The sequence below is a fragment of the Solanum pennellii genome, chromosome 2 (assembly GCF_001406875.1).
Source record: "Solanum pennellii chromosome 2, SPENNV200".
Classification (NCBI taxonomy): Eukaryota; Viridiplantae; Streptophyta; class Magnoliopsida; order Solanales; family Solanaceae; genus Solanum; species Solanum pennellii.
The window spans coordinates 43,719,872-43,735,393 of NC_028638.1; the positions used below are offsets into that span (position 1 = coordinate 43,719,872).

Below are 15,522 nucleotides of genomic sequence, written 5' to 3' on the forward strand. Positions count from 1 at the left end.
TAAATTCTCAGAGATTTTAAATAAACCTACTTGTGAAAACATCATTCATTAATTTGGTGTCATGATTAATGATCTCGGTTACCACATAAACTTGATGTTAATAACTTGTTGGATGGGTGAAAATGATACATGTTCAAAAGGTTCATGGCTTAGAAGAAATTGTGGATGTCATTGAAAAAAATAATATTGATGATAAAATTAAAAATGATACAATACCTTTGGAACCAGACACTAGTTATCTGTAAGAAAACACTTATCGAATTTAGAATTTTCACAATTTTATATTGCAGTTTGAAAAGATAATACCAAAACTTTTAGATGCAATTAAAAAAATTTAAAGATAAGTGTCAACCAGATTTAAATTTTAACCAAAAACAAGACAAAATAGAACTCAAACGCAGCATATACGATGTACCTAATCAACTTGCTTTGCACGTATATATGTGACATTTTTGTAAAGATTTTAAAGAGACTTAATTACCTACTTTGATCTACAAATTGAAGTTTAAGCTTTTAACATCTTTAATGTGGTTTTTTAACTATCATATAGTGGAAAGTGTTCGTTAGGAGTTTATTTTCTTTTCGAAAAAGAAAATTTTAGTGTTTCATTCGTGCGTGAGTTCAGAAAATGAAAATTCAGGACTAAACATTCACTGGAATATAACAAAAATTCACGTTGGAATAAATTGGAACGGAGAGAATATTTTGGTTTTCCCTTATAGGCTACACAATAATTGAAATATAAGAAAAATCCATTATATTGTCTAGTTAACTCACAATTACAACTTTACAAGGCCATCAAACAATCATTTTCTTTGAGAACGTTTAATGATATTCATTTTCCGGGAACAAAGTTTGTGGCGAAAGCTCAGGCATTGTTGTTTACGGGGTCTGCAAGGTTCTCCAATGGACCCTTTCCGGTAACAATGGCTTGAACAAAGAATCCAAACATAGAGAACATAGCAAGTCTACCGTTCTTAATCTCCTTTACCTTGAGCTCAGCAAATGCCTCTGGGTCTTCAGCAAGGCCTAATGGGTCGAAGCTGCCACCGGGGTAGAGTGGGTCGACAACCTCACCAAGAGGTCCACCAGCAATACGGTATCCCTCAACGGCTCCCATCAACACAACTTGGCAAGCCCAAATGGCCAAGATGCTCTGTGCATGGACCACACAGCCTCACCAAACTTGACACCATTACGGGCCAAGAGCTCAGGGAAGACACTTCCAAGAGCACCAAGCATAGCCCATCTGCAGTGGATCACCTCAAGTTCACGGTTCTTGGCAAAGGATTCAGGGTCTGCTGAAAGTCCAGCAGTATCCCACCCGTAGTCACCAGGGAATTCACCGGTCAAGTAGCTTGGGGACTCACCAGAGAATGGGCCCAAGTACTTAACACGGTCAGGACCATACCATGGACTGCTCGATGGGGCAGACTTGGCGACAGCCTTCCTCATAGTGATCCTTCCATTTCCAGAGATTTCTGAGGCAGAGGGTGAGAGTTTCACTGCCTGTCCAGCAAAAGAAGAGGAAGAAAGATCCCATGTGTAGCAATTAATGCAATCTGGCAAATATCCAATCCATCAATTTTCCAAGATGTTTATAAGGAACCCATTCAATATTGTCCTCCTTATGTGTGGCTGTAAGGATTAAACTCTACCCTGTGATTTGTTGAGCTTACAATACTGATATCGCTTATCATTATCCATTTGAAATTTCTCCAGATTTTATCTTTAAGCACTATAGCTCATTTAATCTAGAACTATAATATAGCCTTTCACTAAACATGTTACATGAACAAGTCGTACACCCTCAGGAAATATACAGTAGATTCACATATACCCAGAACTTCATATGATTTACATTTGGTTATCCAAAAGAAAAAATCAATTAGAATCCCAATACATTAAATCAAGAACCACTAACCAAATACTAAACACCATGTACCAAAATTTCTATCACTGAACTACTGATCAGAACAATTTTAATAATAAAAAGAATTCAGATACAGAGAAATCAGTCAAGAGAACAAGACACTTTGGAAAGGTATTTTAAGTAAAGGTTTATCACCATAACAAGTAAATGTATCTGTGAAGACATGCTAAGCCTTATAACGTTCACATGACCACTTGAGGGCTTAAGCAACCAAATCAGTAAGACATTTCAGAGAGGTTCTGCAACATCAACAGAAAAGTCACATTCAATTCAAAATAGTACTAAACACAGATATAGCTACAGAAGTTAGCTTTACATGCGACTCTTCTATGTCCAAATGAGCCAATCATGGCGAATAACTGAAATATAAACAGAGTATTGTGAGATGGGTCCGAGATAATCACCCTCCAAGCTCACAACTGCTTGGAATTCCTTCTCCGCCTCCACATACCTTGCTCCAACCACGACGATTCGCACCACAGTGTCTTTCTCAATTCTTGACATCTTCTCATTCATAAAGATTGGATTTTCTCCGGGCACATACTTATAATCCGCCATCTTCTGATGAGAGAGGTACACCTTGTCTGTGGGGCCACATCTCAAAAAGACACCATGCTTCAAGATCTTGTCAACAACCCCATCCAAGATCTCTCCACAGAATATCTTGAAGGTAACACAGTTGAATTCCACAGGAAAAAGCACATCAATTCACCAGTGTGTTCTCTAACTTTCCCTTCCCCAATCCTCTCCAATGTAGTTAGAGCCATAAAGTAACCAAGATATTTTGAGGCCTTCTTGGCAGCAAAGTCATCCATGAGGCGAATAACAATTTCCTTCTGAAGCATTAAGCCCTCAACATCAAGGTTCTCCGCAGGGATTATCACATTCCACGACAGCTGAGATTTCAAAAACATTTTAAAGGACATGTCACAAATCAAAACACAGTGGGTTTTATCAAGGGAAATATGAGGCCTTGCAAAGACACCATGCAGTCGTAGCAATTCTAATATGGAAGTTCAAGAAAAGTTTCGAATTTCATATGCCACCACCACAAGAAATACAGTGCACATCTACTGAAATTTATAAATCAGGAGAAGATTTCTAATCCCCACAAACACTGTTAAGGTGCAAAAGGTACTGGGTGTGGAACTACAAGAGACAGAATGGTACAAGGATTTGGACGTAGTGTTCTTAATTAGCAGGATCAGTCATCTTCCCTCGTATAAGTTGCAGATATTGACTTGAAACCTCACAGGCAAACATAGGAGACTACACGAGTTCACTCCTCTAAGATAAAACTTTATCAGCTCATACGAGAATACAGCAATCAGGCTGTTGCAACATCGTCATTAATAAGATAATACAACACCCCACCTCAGAAGAAAAAAACTCTAATAAGAGCATTTACACCGACTTGAAGCTCTCTCAACTCTGCTAAACCGACCATTGGAGGTAGAATGGTGAAATAGAGTTCCCACCGACAAAGAAAGAATTTTTCAAATTATCAAATGCTTTTAGAAGCCAACTGCAGGTAAGTGTCTATACCCAACATGAGTTGGTAACAACAACAACATACCCTTTGTAATCCCACAAGTGGGGTTTGAGAAGGGTAGTGTGCACCTAGAGAAGCTATTTCCGATAGACCTCGGCTCAAGTAAAAACATAACACCCAGCACAAATTGGTAACTTAATAAAAGAGGGGGGTAAAACCCTTTTAGAACCAGTCAAATTATACTTACAAATTACATTGTTAAGTAGATAAAACTTAAATTCGTAATGAATAATACACATATTCATCCTCCCCCTAGGTTTTGGGCAACATGTGAAAAGCAACCTACCAAATGCCCCATATGTCAATCAGCTTCCTTTACGAGCATTTTCCGAGAGTTAATAATGCAAAATGCATATGCATTCCACGGAGACAATTGCAGTTATATAAGAGTAAACTAGTTTGGGCAACATATGAAAATCAACCTACCAAATGCCCCATATTTCAATCAGCTTCCTTTACTAGAGATAATAATGCAAAATGCATAGGCATGTCACAGAGGCAATTACAGTTATATAAGATTAAACTTAGATAAGAAAAAGGAAACACCGAATGACCTAAGACAATACGATTAGGAAAACTTTCAATGACTAGGCTAAAATCTGCAGCGTTTCTGAAACAAAGTGACCAAAAGCTAAATTGGGACTTCACTTTTGCTTTTAAGCTTCTAAAGAGTGCGGAACAGTGAGAGAGGAAACTAAAATTTATGTTACCGTAGACACAGCATTGCATGATCGGAAAGTAACAACGGAAACAATTCGAGAAAAATCTGAACATAGAAAAAGAAAAAAAAAACATAGGAAAAAGGACCGGCTATAGCGGAGGCACTGTAGTGTGACTAACCTTTAGTGTACAACCCGGCGACGGCGACGGAGAAGGTAAGGTACGGGAAGCTTAGGAAATTGTGTTAACTCAACAGTGTAACTTGGTGATACGTTTTTAGTCCACAAAGTTGTGTTGTTTTCAATTTCAACCCTTTCTTTTCATTGAGACAAGTCTTAATTTAGTAGCGACGAGTATAGTTGTGAATATGGCTGTTTATACAGCTTACAGGTTAACTAGAAATTTTTTTCGAAAACAGTTTTTCTACCCACGCGAAGTAAGCGTATGTTGTTTAACAAATGTTCTCGAACCAATTGTCGACTCAAATGGAAAATTAAACAGGTGCCATCAGAGAGTTGTTAATCTCAAAAGATCATATCATCTTTCAAATCTCTTGCATAATTCAAAACTGATGGCATTGTTGTTTAACCAAACTATGAAGGTCCAAGCTAATTTAAGGAATGAGAAGTGAAAATGTTCATTGCTATAAAACTACAAGCTAAAGATTATTAGTACATAAAAAGAATTGACAATTGTTCCTCTCTCGCTGCGCCCAGCAAGTTTCCCACAAGGAGATGAAACAGCCAATGTGTATCACATTAATCCCCTATATTACTCCAGAAGATTGCTCTACCTAAACTGAGCTGAATTAAGGCTTGAATGCAGAAAAGGCAACGACAGAGTTGTGACCACCAAAACCAAAGGAATTGGAGATAGCTGCATATGTAAGAAATTGATGTTATGTTGGAAGTTTTTCAATTATTCATGAGAATGTTTATTTTTGAAAATATAATATGGTGCTATAATTTTAAGTGTATCTTACCAACATTCACTTCATGCTGCTGTTTTTTGTTTGGAACAGTATCAAACTCCACTGAAGGCTCAGGATTCTGCAATATTCATTACAATTAGAGATTTGTAAATGAAGAATGAGCATAGCAATTGACATTTGTTTGAAAATATAGGACAACTCACGAATTGGTTAATTGAAGGATGCACCCAGCCGGTTGTAATAGCTTTAATTGTTGCAATAGCTTCCAGACCACCAGCAGCACCGAGGCAATGCCCTATCATAGACTGGAACAATATGGGGAAACACTTAATGACGAACATACACTGATGAATTCGAATAAATGAAGAGATGCATTACAATGTAGACATAATTACCTTGGTTGCATTCATTTTGATTCCTGTCGTGGTCTTGAAAACCTTCTTAACAGCATTTATTTCGGCTAGATCACCAACAATGGTAGAAGTTGCATGAGCATTAATGTAGTTAACCTACAAAGGAAAAAGAGAAGATCAATTCAGTAATCAAATTCAACTTCAACTTTTAGCAAAATCTAGCCAATACATTTCTGTACCTCTTACCAAAGACTATACCACATTATCAAAAGCTGAATGTTTCGAGTACCCACCAAAACTAGGTTCTAAAGTTCTGGATGATCAAAATAAAGAGACAGTTTCACTTTCAGCTGTTTCGTCATCATCAACAACAAAGAAGGTCGATCCCAACTAGTGGCTACCAGCCATATGAATTCTCCATATGTCATTCTGCTTGAACATCTTAAATAGGATTACTGAAAGGACAATTCTAGGGTTCTATTGAAATGTGAATGTGACTATTAATTCATCAACAGATATCATGCTGATTCTAGACAATTGCTGTAGCTTAGGGCATAGTGGTTCAAAGTAAAGTCTGTGTTACTTCTTTCGACGCAACAAGGTGAGAAGGTTGGTATTGTTAAAATCAGATCTGAGAAGAAGACACTAAAGCTCCAGTGAGGGGGCTTAGCATCTAGGATGAATTGTACAAGCATTTTAGGTGCATTTTTATTAATGGTGAAAGAATCCAATTTTTTCTGATCACCAGCAGTTTTAACATGTGTCTTTGATGATTAAAATTGAATAGTAACCTTTCGTTTACTCTCAATAAGGGGATGTCTTTATCTAGTAAAGAGAGAGGGAGTAATCTTTACTTGGAATCTGAAATTAGAATAAAGCTAACATGGAAGGTAGCATTTTTTTCTCAAAGAGGCAATGGGACATGGATGAGAGAGTCTATGGGCATAAAATTGACATGGAAAAGACTATAATGTCACAAGTATTTTTTTTTAACTATTAAGGAATGAAGGTTCACTCGTTGCACAATATCTTCCGTTCAGCCTAAAACAAAACACACACAGAAATGTCCTACAAGGCTACAACAAGGCCAATGTGAAAAGAAATCTATTTCATGTCAATAGTTAAGTATATTCACTGTAACCTTTCCCCATTTCCCCAATTAAAGAAGAATTCTGAGAAGCAAAAGTATGAGATATGACGGATCTTGGGTGTGGTAGCCCCAAGATAACATTTTGATAAGTTTCCAATTTTTTAACGGAAAACATCTAGAGTGATTTGCTATTTCCAGTATTTCTTTTACCCCGCTCTTTGACTATTGAGTAGAGTGTAGACAATGAGTATAACCTCAACTGCTTGGAGAGGGAAGTAAATACCTCTTCTGGTGACACTCCAGCATCTTCAAGGCTGCTAAGAATACATGAAGAAACTCCAAGACCATCAGCTCGGGGATCAGTCATGTGATAAGCATCACAATTAACTGCACCACCCAAATACTCTGCAATTATTGGCGCTCCTCGTTTCATTGCATGCTCCAAACTTTCCATCACCTGCCAAGAATGTCATTCAATTTTCATAATAACTTTCCAAATGGTGAATAGATTGTATTAAAGTGACAGAAATCTCTAGTGCTTAATCTAATTATGCAGTCTACGTGCAATGAAAGAAAGACCAGCAATTCATGGATAGCAGTTTATTGCATATTTAGTTGCTTCGGGATTGGACCACACATAACTTGCTCAAAGTAGCTTAAATGTACTTCCTATGACCAAAATATGATAATCGCTAGGAAGCTTACCAAGATTCCAGCCCCCTCTCCCATAACAAATCCATCTCTTTCTTTGTCCCACGGCCTGGAAGCAGTTTGTGGATCATCATTTCTTTGAGACAAAGCTCTGCATGCCACAAAACCTCCTAAACCAATAGGTATCATGGCAGCTTCAGTTCCACCAGCAAGCATCAAATCCGCTTCACCTCTACGGATGTGATTTGCGGCAGCATAAAAACAGTAATTGGAGGTAGCACAAGCAGTTGAGATTGAGTAGTTTGGTCCCATAAAACCAAGATCAATACCAAGCAAAGCAGAACCCATGTTTGTTATGGCATATGGTATAAAAAATGGAGTAATTTTCCTGTGACCCTTTTCAATTAGGTTTTGGACACCATCTGAGAAAACTGTAAGACCACCCATTCCTGTTCCTACAAGAACACCTGCTCTCTCCTTATCAATCTGCAGGAAGAACATAAATTAACAACCTAGAGTCATGTACTGAAGAAAAAAAAAACAAATCCAGATAAACAATGAAGGCTGAACAAGTAGCTATGCTAATTATTCACATCAAAGCTTTTCAAAAGCACTAATGACAAATTTGTTTTCCGGGGAACAGTAGTTTTGATTGTTTCTGGTATTACAAAATGCACTGGCAACTGGCAAGATTCAGATTTTTACACAATTATGGTCTCTAAGACATCATGAAAGCCCAATTCCAGCATTTTGGTGATAATAGAAATGAAATACAAGCAATAAATGGCATAAACCAGCTAAATACCAAAATAAACACAATCAGCTAGCAATTTTCTCCAAATTCTCCACATCTCCAAATAAAATAAAAGAAATGACCAAATCAACACCAGCCAAAAGCACATCATGCAAGCCCCATTACAGCAAATTCATCATACCTCAAAAAAAACCCGAAAATCTTGACAGATATAACCAAATTGAAATACCAAAAGAACGAAAAAAAAGCCGAACCTTTTCTAATCTATCACCACCAAGATCTGCATTTTCCAAAGCTTTCTTGCCAGCAACAATGGCATACCTTAAACAATCATCAAGCCTCCTATCATTCTTCCCATCAATATACCCTTCAGATTTAAACCCACGAATTTGTCCCCCAAATCTCGTAGGAAACTTAGAAGCATCAAAACGATCAATAAGCGAAATCCCACTTTCACCAGCCAAAAGTCTGTCATAGTAAGTATCGACATCATTCCCAAACACAGAAACAAGACCCGTCCCAGTTATAACAACCCTTTTCTTTGGGTCTTTCTCTCTTTTGGGAGCAGAAACAGTAGATGCAGAAGCTGTTATAGTTAAAGGCACTCTTTTAGCACCCAATGACCTCACATTGGTGAACTGGGGGATGTTTTTTCGAAGAGGATCGAGTGGAGATGGACGAAATGATAGAGATTGGATTGCTTCCATTGTTAACTGAAATGGGTTTTCAGATTTGAGGTGGCGGAGCAAGAAGAAGAAGAAGCAAAAAGCAAAAAGCTTTTCGATGTAAACGATGCGAGTGTATTACTATTTTTAGAGAGAGAAAGGGAGTGTGTGTTTTGTGCTTGTACAGAAAGAGAGAAACCAAGTCACAACCAAAATGTGTATAACTAATTTAAATAGACAATGTTTTTATCTTTTACGAGCTTTCGCAATTTGGTTAAAAATCGATTTAAATTATTGAACCAACAAATTAAAATATTTTGTTTTTCCATTAATTTTCTTTATTTTGATATGTAATTGTGTTATTAGTTCTGGATAGAAGCTTGTCTAATTTGTGTACTTATTTGTATTAATTTTTTTTAAAACTTTTACACTTTGTTTGGACGGTTATTATGTATTATTTCATAATATATTGTATTATATCATACTATATTGTTTTAATTAATATAATATTTGAATAGATTGTATTGTTACATTAATAATAAACCTATTCAGAGAATAAGGTGTGGGGTATAGCCACTATGAAAAAGATAGGGTAAAAGATAATTTATATATTTAAATAGTAAGTAAAAATAAAATGAGAAGAAGATATTAAGGTAACGACACGATGACACTAAATTGGTTGTTATATAAAATGGATCTTTTCATCGTTACCTAATTAATTTAAACGATATGATGCAATAAAATTTAAGTAACAATCAAAACAAATACGATATTAAAACTAACATTACAATACAAAATGTAACAACCATTCAAACAAAGGTGTTATAAGTTTTAATTTTTGGTTTATTTTGAACTCTAAATCATTTGTAATTTTTTTAAGTAGATTGAAATTATCATGAAATTTACGAAATTTAATTATATTTATTCTGTAGTAAAAAGGACAATTTCACGAATCATTAGTTTAGTAGTATTAGCTTTATATAAAACTAGTAAAATTTCTTGCCTTGTGCGAAAATTCATATCATAAAATTTATACAATAATACTTAAAATTTATCGATCATTAAAACTAAAACACTACATTAACTTACATATAAAATTACAGAGTAACAAACATTAATAATATAAAAAAATGATAATTATAATATTTTATTATTTATCCTTCAATCAATCATTTTTAATTTAATTTAGTAATTTGTGCTTTTTACTTCTAGAAAATATTACTATGTGATACTTTTTGAAATATCATATACTGAATGCATTCACAAATCACAATGGAACCCTTCCTTTCTAATTATGAGTTAGTTTTAATGAAATGATGTTACAATTGCCTAATATTGTTTGCTTAAGGTCAAAAAACAGCAATAGAAAAATGAATAAATGACTTTATATTTATATGTGATTAAAAATTAAATAATCAAAGCAAAATCAACCACAAACAAACTAAGAAAATGTTTATTATATTTACCTTTTTGATTTTAATACTAATAACTAAGAACCAATGATTGTAAACATCCTACTCACAATGAAAATGAAGAAGTTATTATACGTCACTAATTAGGGAATTTATTATTAGAAAAAAGAAATTAAATTCAAGTATGAAATAATTTTATTACAAAATAATACTATTTATGTAATGTAATTAACTATGGTATTAGTGTTGTTTAAATTGGGTTAAATTTGTCTAAATCATATTTATCTTTTGTCACGAATATACGATAGTATTAATTGTTAGTTGTTACCATCAATATAACGTGCATACAATGACCTTTGCGGACACGTGGATATACTAATTAATTTTGATCAAAATACATGTATTAAATACCTTTATTATCATAATCATAATATTTATTTGTACGAACGTAAATTATACAATAAAATCATAATATATTATATTGTTATTATTTTCATCAATTTAAGAATAAATATGTCCTCGAAATGTCAAAGTTTCTGACTTGCAATAACATAAATATTCACATGTCAAGTCATGAATATACAGCCATGATACATCGTTGTCATCTTAGTTAACCTAAAATCAAAATAAACCATTAGAAATTATTCATCAAAAATTGAGTATAATTATATGTGTGATAGCATAATGGATACCTTTCATCTCTTTATTTTTTACTTTTCTTTTTTCTTCTACTTATTTTTTTTTTTTTAATTTTTACTACATTTAGAGGCATGGTCAAATCATATCTAAGATTTTAATAGACCAATTGAAGATGTTGGTGCACCCAATTTAGGTATCCTCATTGAAATGTCATAACTACATAATAAAGTCTGAAATGGATAGCAAACCTAACTTTCTCCCCATATATATATACCTGAATTTTGATAAATAAGGAACTTTACTTTTCTTACAATTAATACGTCGATGAACATATTAAGTATAGATAATTAAAATAAATTTACATGAAAGTCAAAAAAACTTTACCAACATATAGATGGTACAAACATAATATAAAATTTAAGGCAATCTTTTTATTTTTATAACCCAATAAATTTCTATTGCTGATCGATATGATGATCCAGCTAGGGTTGTCACAAATATATTGAGTGATTCTTTAAGTTTTATTTTAAACACCTTTTTTTTTAAAGAAAAGCATTAACCAGAGAGTAATTTTGTTTAAATTATCCTTATTTATTGATCTTCCCTATTTAATAAGTCTCTCTCTTGTTCCATAATATCTATTCATATTTATGACTAAGAGTAAAGATGGAAACAAACAAACTAATTATGTTTTAATTTTTTAAAATGACAAGTATTGTGAAATTTTATATTTATACTAGGTTTATAAGTTGAATATTCTTGAACTCGATTACTTCACAATGGAGAAAACACAGAATAAGTTTTGCTAGTTATTATCACAATATTCAAGTTTAATTACATCCTTTTTACCTCAAATATTATGGTGAAATATAGTCAACATTTGAAAGCTGGTATTTTAAATAAATATTACTATCAGTATTAATACAATATAGAGAAATTTAAAGTTAGCAATTAACATTTTATGCAGAGGCGGAGCTAGAATGATAGATTAATATAGAGCTAAACTTATTTTATGAATAAATAAGAGCAATAGTTATGAATTAAATTTGCATCCATAACATAAACTTCTTCAGAAATTTTTCTAACCAAACACCCATATGTTAATACCTAATCAAAACCAAATCAGCAAACTCTTTTATACTCAATAAAGTCTTAAAAGAGTTTATCTAATTAAAGTGTTTAATTAGTTGGCTTTTTGGATTCATATTCTTTCATATGTATGTTTGGGAACAAAATAATATTGTAGTTACTCATTTATGATAGGCATAAATATGTCCCTTTTTTGTTTGCTTCATTTTACATTTATGCTCATCAATTTTGAGTGTGCACGTGTAGACACTAAAAAGTTGAACAAATAGACACACGCGACCTATATGGCATTCGACATGGCAATCCTACATAGCGTCCTATATGTATTATTCCACGTAGGACTCATGTTTCTACTTGATCAACTTTATATAAGTTTAAGTGCCTATTTGTACACATTCAAAGTTGGAAGGCATAAATGTTAGACGAGACCAAGTTCAATAACATATTTATTTATTATGGATTTATACTAACTAATGTAAAAATGATACTGCAGGAAAATAGAAAAACTTTATTAGTTTCATAACAATTCCTAATTGCTTCTGGTCTTGAGCTACTACATTAGACTGGATTACAGTATCAAATTACTCCCTTCAAATAAATTCTGCTTCTTGGTTGACAATCCTAATGAATGAGCTATGGATTTGACTTCCGCGATCATTGCCACCTGATCGTTGAGCTTGTTGATGGCTGAGCCAACACCCTGAGTTCAACATTCACACGAGTTTCAATGATTTGGTTGAGATGCCTAAAATTTGCTATGTTGTAAGATGAAGATAGTGTAAGTAAGGCATTACCACGCCAGCAGCTCCAGCTACGATTGCCATCGGTGCTGTGACTGCACTCAATCCAGATGAACACATGACGGGGATATTGACAGCCCTTGAAATCGAATAAGCAGCTCCTAGTGTTGGTGTTGCCTATGTAAATGAACAATATCAAAATGAAGTTAATACAACAAATCATCGATAACCATGAGGATTGAAATGACTTCAAGAAGATAGCAGAACTTGATTGTTCCTTTTTCACTTTCAATTATCATACTATCAACAGATAGCTTAATCCTTATTAGTAGTATATACTACAAATGTGTTGAGTTACCTTCTCGATTAATCCAAGAACACCAGCCTTTGATGGAGTAGAGCATTTTCCTCCTTCTGTTTGGATGATGTCAACACCTTCCAGTTCTAATTGCTCGGCCAGCATGACCTGTCAATATGAGACGGAGATTAATTTAAAAAAGAGTGACTTTTCTTCCATTTGAACTTAGCATGTCATAGGAAAGTGCTTTTTCAAACCTGATCAGGTAGGCTTAGCGTGTGAGGCACAGTGACTGATATTATCACTGATGGAAGTAACTTCTTTGTCTCCTTCGTTAGGTTCAGAATCTGAAAAGCATTATCAGCACTGTGAGAAGTAATGGACATCATAGACAAAGATTCATAACCAAAATCAAACTCCTATAATTGTTGCTAGTTCTCAAATCTTTTGATCTATTTGACATTATGAAACTCTGGAGAAGTCATCTTACATACCTGCTCAGGAGAGAACACCAATCCCTTCTCATAGAACGAGTCATAGTTTCCGATCTCAACCTGCACCAGATAACTTTACTTTATGATGAGCTACGAAAAGGAACTTGCTCCCCTCAATGAAACAGAACTTGAGGTTATGCAATCATGGTGCTTAACTATTTCATGTTCCTGCTTATGGTGTTTATGAACGGAATGGAAAAATGATAAGAATAAGTCGTACCATTAAGGCTCCTGCTTCCACAGCAGCTGGAAATGCTGAAGGATCCACAGAAGAAACACAAACCTGCATGCATGTGACACCAGATTTAAGCTAATCTATGCAACTAAAAGAGATACTGGTTGAGGACATAAATGCCTAAAATGGTGAGATTTTTGAACTGACAAGCTCAAAGCACTCCTTGCAAGGAAGATGTAAATTATCATCCTCGGATAGCATATGATTTGTGGAAGTAGAAAGGACCAACAAATATACATGATTCAACCAGAATGTTCAGTAATAACAGAGAAACTGAAAATTGCAATCAGCGGCTGGAGTAGAAGATAAAGTTTAAGGCACATTTGGCATGAATAGTTTCACTTTAAAATGGTAGATCAGTTGATTATGTTACAGCTCATCCAAGATATTCTTGCATAATGCAGGCTAAAGTAAAATCGAACAAATATAGACAGAAAGGATTTACCGGAAGGGAAGTCAGGCTTATAGCAAGCTTCACCAGCTCAGGGTCACAAGCTATATCTACATGTGTTGCTCCTCCCTATAAGCAGATCAAAGAGTCAGGCTTAGTACATTTACTGAAATTTCAAAAACTCCACTACACAGAATCCTAACAATTACAATTCCTACTTAGCCCTTGATAAGAACATACAGTCATAAAGCCTATTTTTTTCTTTTGAAAAATGCGAAATTGTAAATCATTGTGAAAGAACACAGAGGCCGTGGATAAGACTAAACCTTATCTGCAGCAGTAACAACAGAAGCCACATTCTCTTTGTCCAGATTCTGCAATCCTGCGATAATCTGAAGCAGAACAATGAATCATTAGTAATTTTAACTTGTTCTCTTTTCCTACCTGAACTTCAACGTGTTAGGAGAAAGGGAACAACTGATAGATGGACTATGAAACTCGCAAAAAAAGTGATAATTAAAATGATACCTTTAGTGCTTTTTTCTCATGAAACTCTTTCAAAACAGCATCTTTGGAATGTGAAAGCAGAGCCCTTGTGGTACATTTTCTTCTAGCAAATGAAACACGTTTTGGAAGAACAGAATCACCTAGTAGAAGGGGATTCTGATTTGGTTTCAGAAATACTTGTAATTGGTTTTTGGGAGAAACTGGTGTATACAATGAGATGCTCATCTTCTTTTTCTTCTTCTTGTCTAATGGAGTGAGGGGATAAGAAAGTTATCAGCTTTGAACAAGCTATGGATATTTTATACAAGGGATAAAACCAAATGAGAATACAACAAAAAGTGTATCAAGATATTTTCGTATACTAAGGCCTCATTTGTTTGTACTTAATGAAGGTCTGAATCTTAATCATTCAGATTTAGCCTATTAAATACGTTTGGTTTTTATGTTTGAATCTGAATCATCCAGATTCAGCTCATTAAGTTCATTTATTTTATTTTTTTGAAAAACCTCTTAAGAGGTCTGAAGAGGTCTGAACGAATCAGATTTGGAGGAGACTCTTAACAACATTCAGACTCACTTAATAAGTTATCAAATAATAACATCGCTTCTCTACTTTAAGCGTGTTTTTTATCTCATAACTAAAAATTTTCTTTCTCTCTTTTCTCAATCAAACACCACTTTTTTACTCTTGAATTGGATAGTTTTCATAAATCATTTCAAGTTTTTTTATATTAATAATTTTCTTGTATTGACAGTGTCAAGAACGCTGTTTGTGTATTGGTGTTTATCAAGGTTTTTGAATGAAAAAGATTGTACTCCAAATCATGATTTTTAAAAAACTTTTTGTTATCAAAAGTGATATATTTTGTTGAAATGAAATTTTTATAATATTTTATTTATTTAATGTGCACATTCAGATATTGAAAATAAATAGCATTAATTATTTAGTGTTCAAATTTAGAGACCACATCTTAATATACAAATGTGTATTCAAAAATCAAAACACCTGAATCTTAATGCAAATCTTAATATTCAGATTCAGATCTCTTAATCTTAATGGAAACAAATGAGGCCTAAATCATAGATAACAACTAAGTAAATATTTAATTGCACTCCATATTTATATTT

The 15,522-nt window shown here is 34.0% G+C and overlaps 2 protein-coding genes and 2 pseudogenes across 2 annotated transcripts; all 4 read right to left on the reverse strand.

Moving 5' to 3' along the window:
- Positions 1-734: 734 nt before the first annotated feature.
- LOC107009155 lies at positions 735-1,546 on the reverse strand (annotated as a pseudogene).
- A 468-nt stretch (positions 1,547-2,014) lies between these two features.
- LOC114076102 lies at positions 2,015-4,288 on the reverse strand (annotated as a pseudogene).
- Positions 4,289-4,660: 372 nt separating this feature from the next.
- On the reverse strand, positions 4,661-8,834 carry LOC107011406 (3-oxoacyl-[acyl-carrier-protein] synthase I, chloroplastic). The gene is made up of 7 exons (XM_015210902.1): positions 8,179-8,834; positions 7,225-7,656; positions 6,803-6,976; positions 5,472-5,585; positions 5,280-5,381; positions 5,128-5,194; positions 4,661-5,021 (listed from the first exon to the last, which is right to left on the reverse strand). Exons 1-7 carry the CDS (start codon positions 8,629-8,631, stop codon positions 4,954-4,956), a joined length of 1,410 nt encoding a protein of 469 aa, XP_015066388.1. The 5' UTR covers positions 8,632-8,834; the 3' UTR covers positions 4,661-4,953.
- A 3,382-nt stretch (positions 8,835-12,216) lies between these two features.
- LOC107011704 (uncharacterized protein ycf23-like) lies at positions 12,217-14,679 on the reverse strand. The gene is made up of 9 exons (XM_015211304.2): positions 14,416-14,679; positions 14,214-14,279; positions 13,942-14,016; positions 13,482-13,544; positions 13,262-13,321; positions 13,025-13,114; positions 12,828-12,935; positions 12,524-12,646; positions 12,217-12,429 (listed from the first exon to the last, which is right to left on the reverse strand). The coding sequence occupies exons 1-9, from the start codon at positions 14,617-14,619 to the stop codon at positions 12,298-12,300; spliced, it is 921 nt and encodes a 306-aa protein (XP_015066790.1). The 5' UTR covers positions 14,620-14,679; the 3' UTR covers positions 12,217-12,297.
- Between the last annotated feature and the right edge of the window lie 843 nt (positions 14,680-15,522).

Bases quoted from the DNA above. Each gene is read 5' to 3' on its own strand.
- LOC107011406 (XM_015210902.1), bottom strand. From the start codon at position 8,631: ATGGAAGCAATCCAATCTCTATCATTTCGTCCATCTCCACTCGATCCT. The intron at 7,657-8,178 runs GTTCGGCTTTTT...TTCTTCCTGCAG, and splicing joins GTGGTGATAGATTAGAAAAG to ATTGATAAGGAGAGAGCAGG. The intron at 5,195-5,279 runs GTGAGTTGTCCT...TGAATATTGCAG, and splicing joins ATCCTTCAATTAACCAATTC to AATCCTGAGCCTTCAGTGGA.
- LOC107011704 (XM_015211304.2), bottom strand. From the start codon at position 14,619: ATGAGCATCTCATTGTATACACCAGTTTCTCCCAAAAACCAATTACAA. The intron at 12,936-13,024 runs GTTTGAAAAAGC...TCATATTGACAG, and splicing joins CGCTAAGCCTACCTGATCAG to GTCATGCTGGCCGAGCAATT. The intron at 12,647-12,827 runs GTAACTCAACAC...TCATTTACATAG, and splicing joins TTCTTGGATTAATCGAGAAG to GCAACACCAACACTAGGAGC.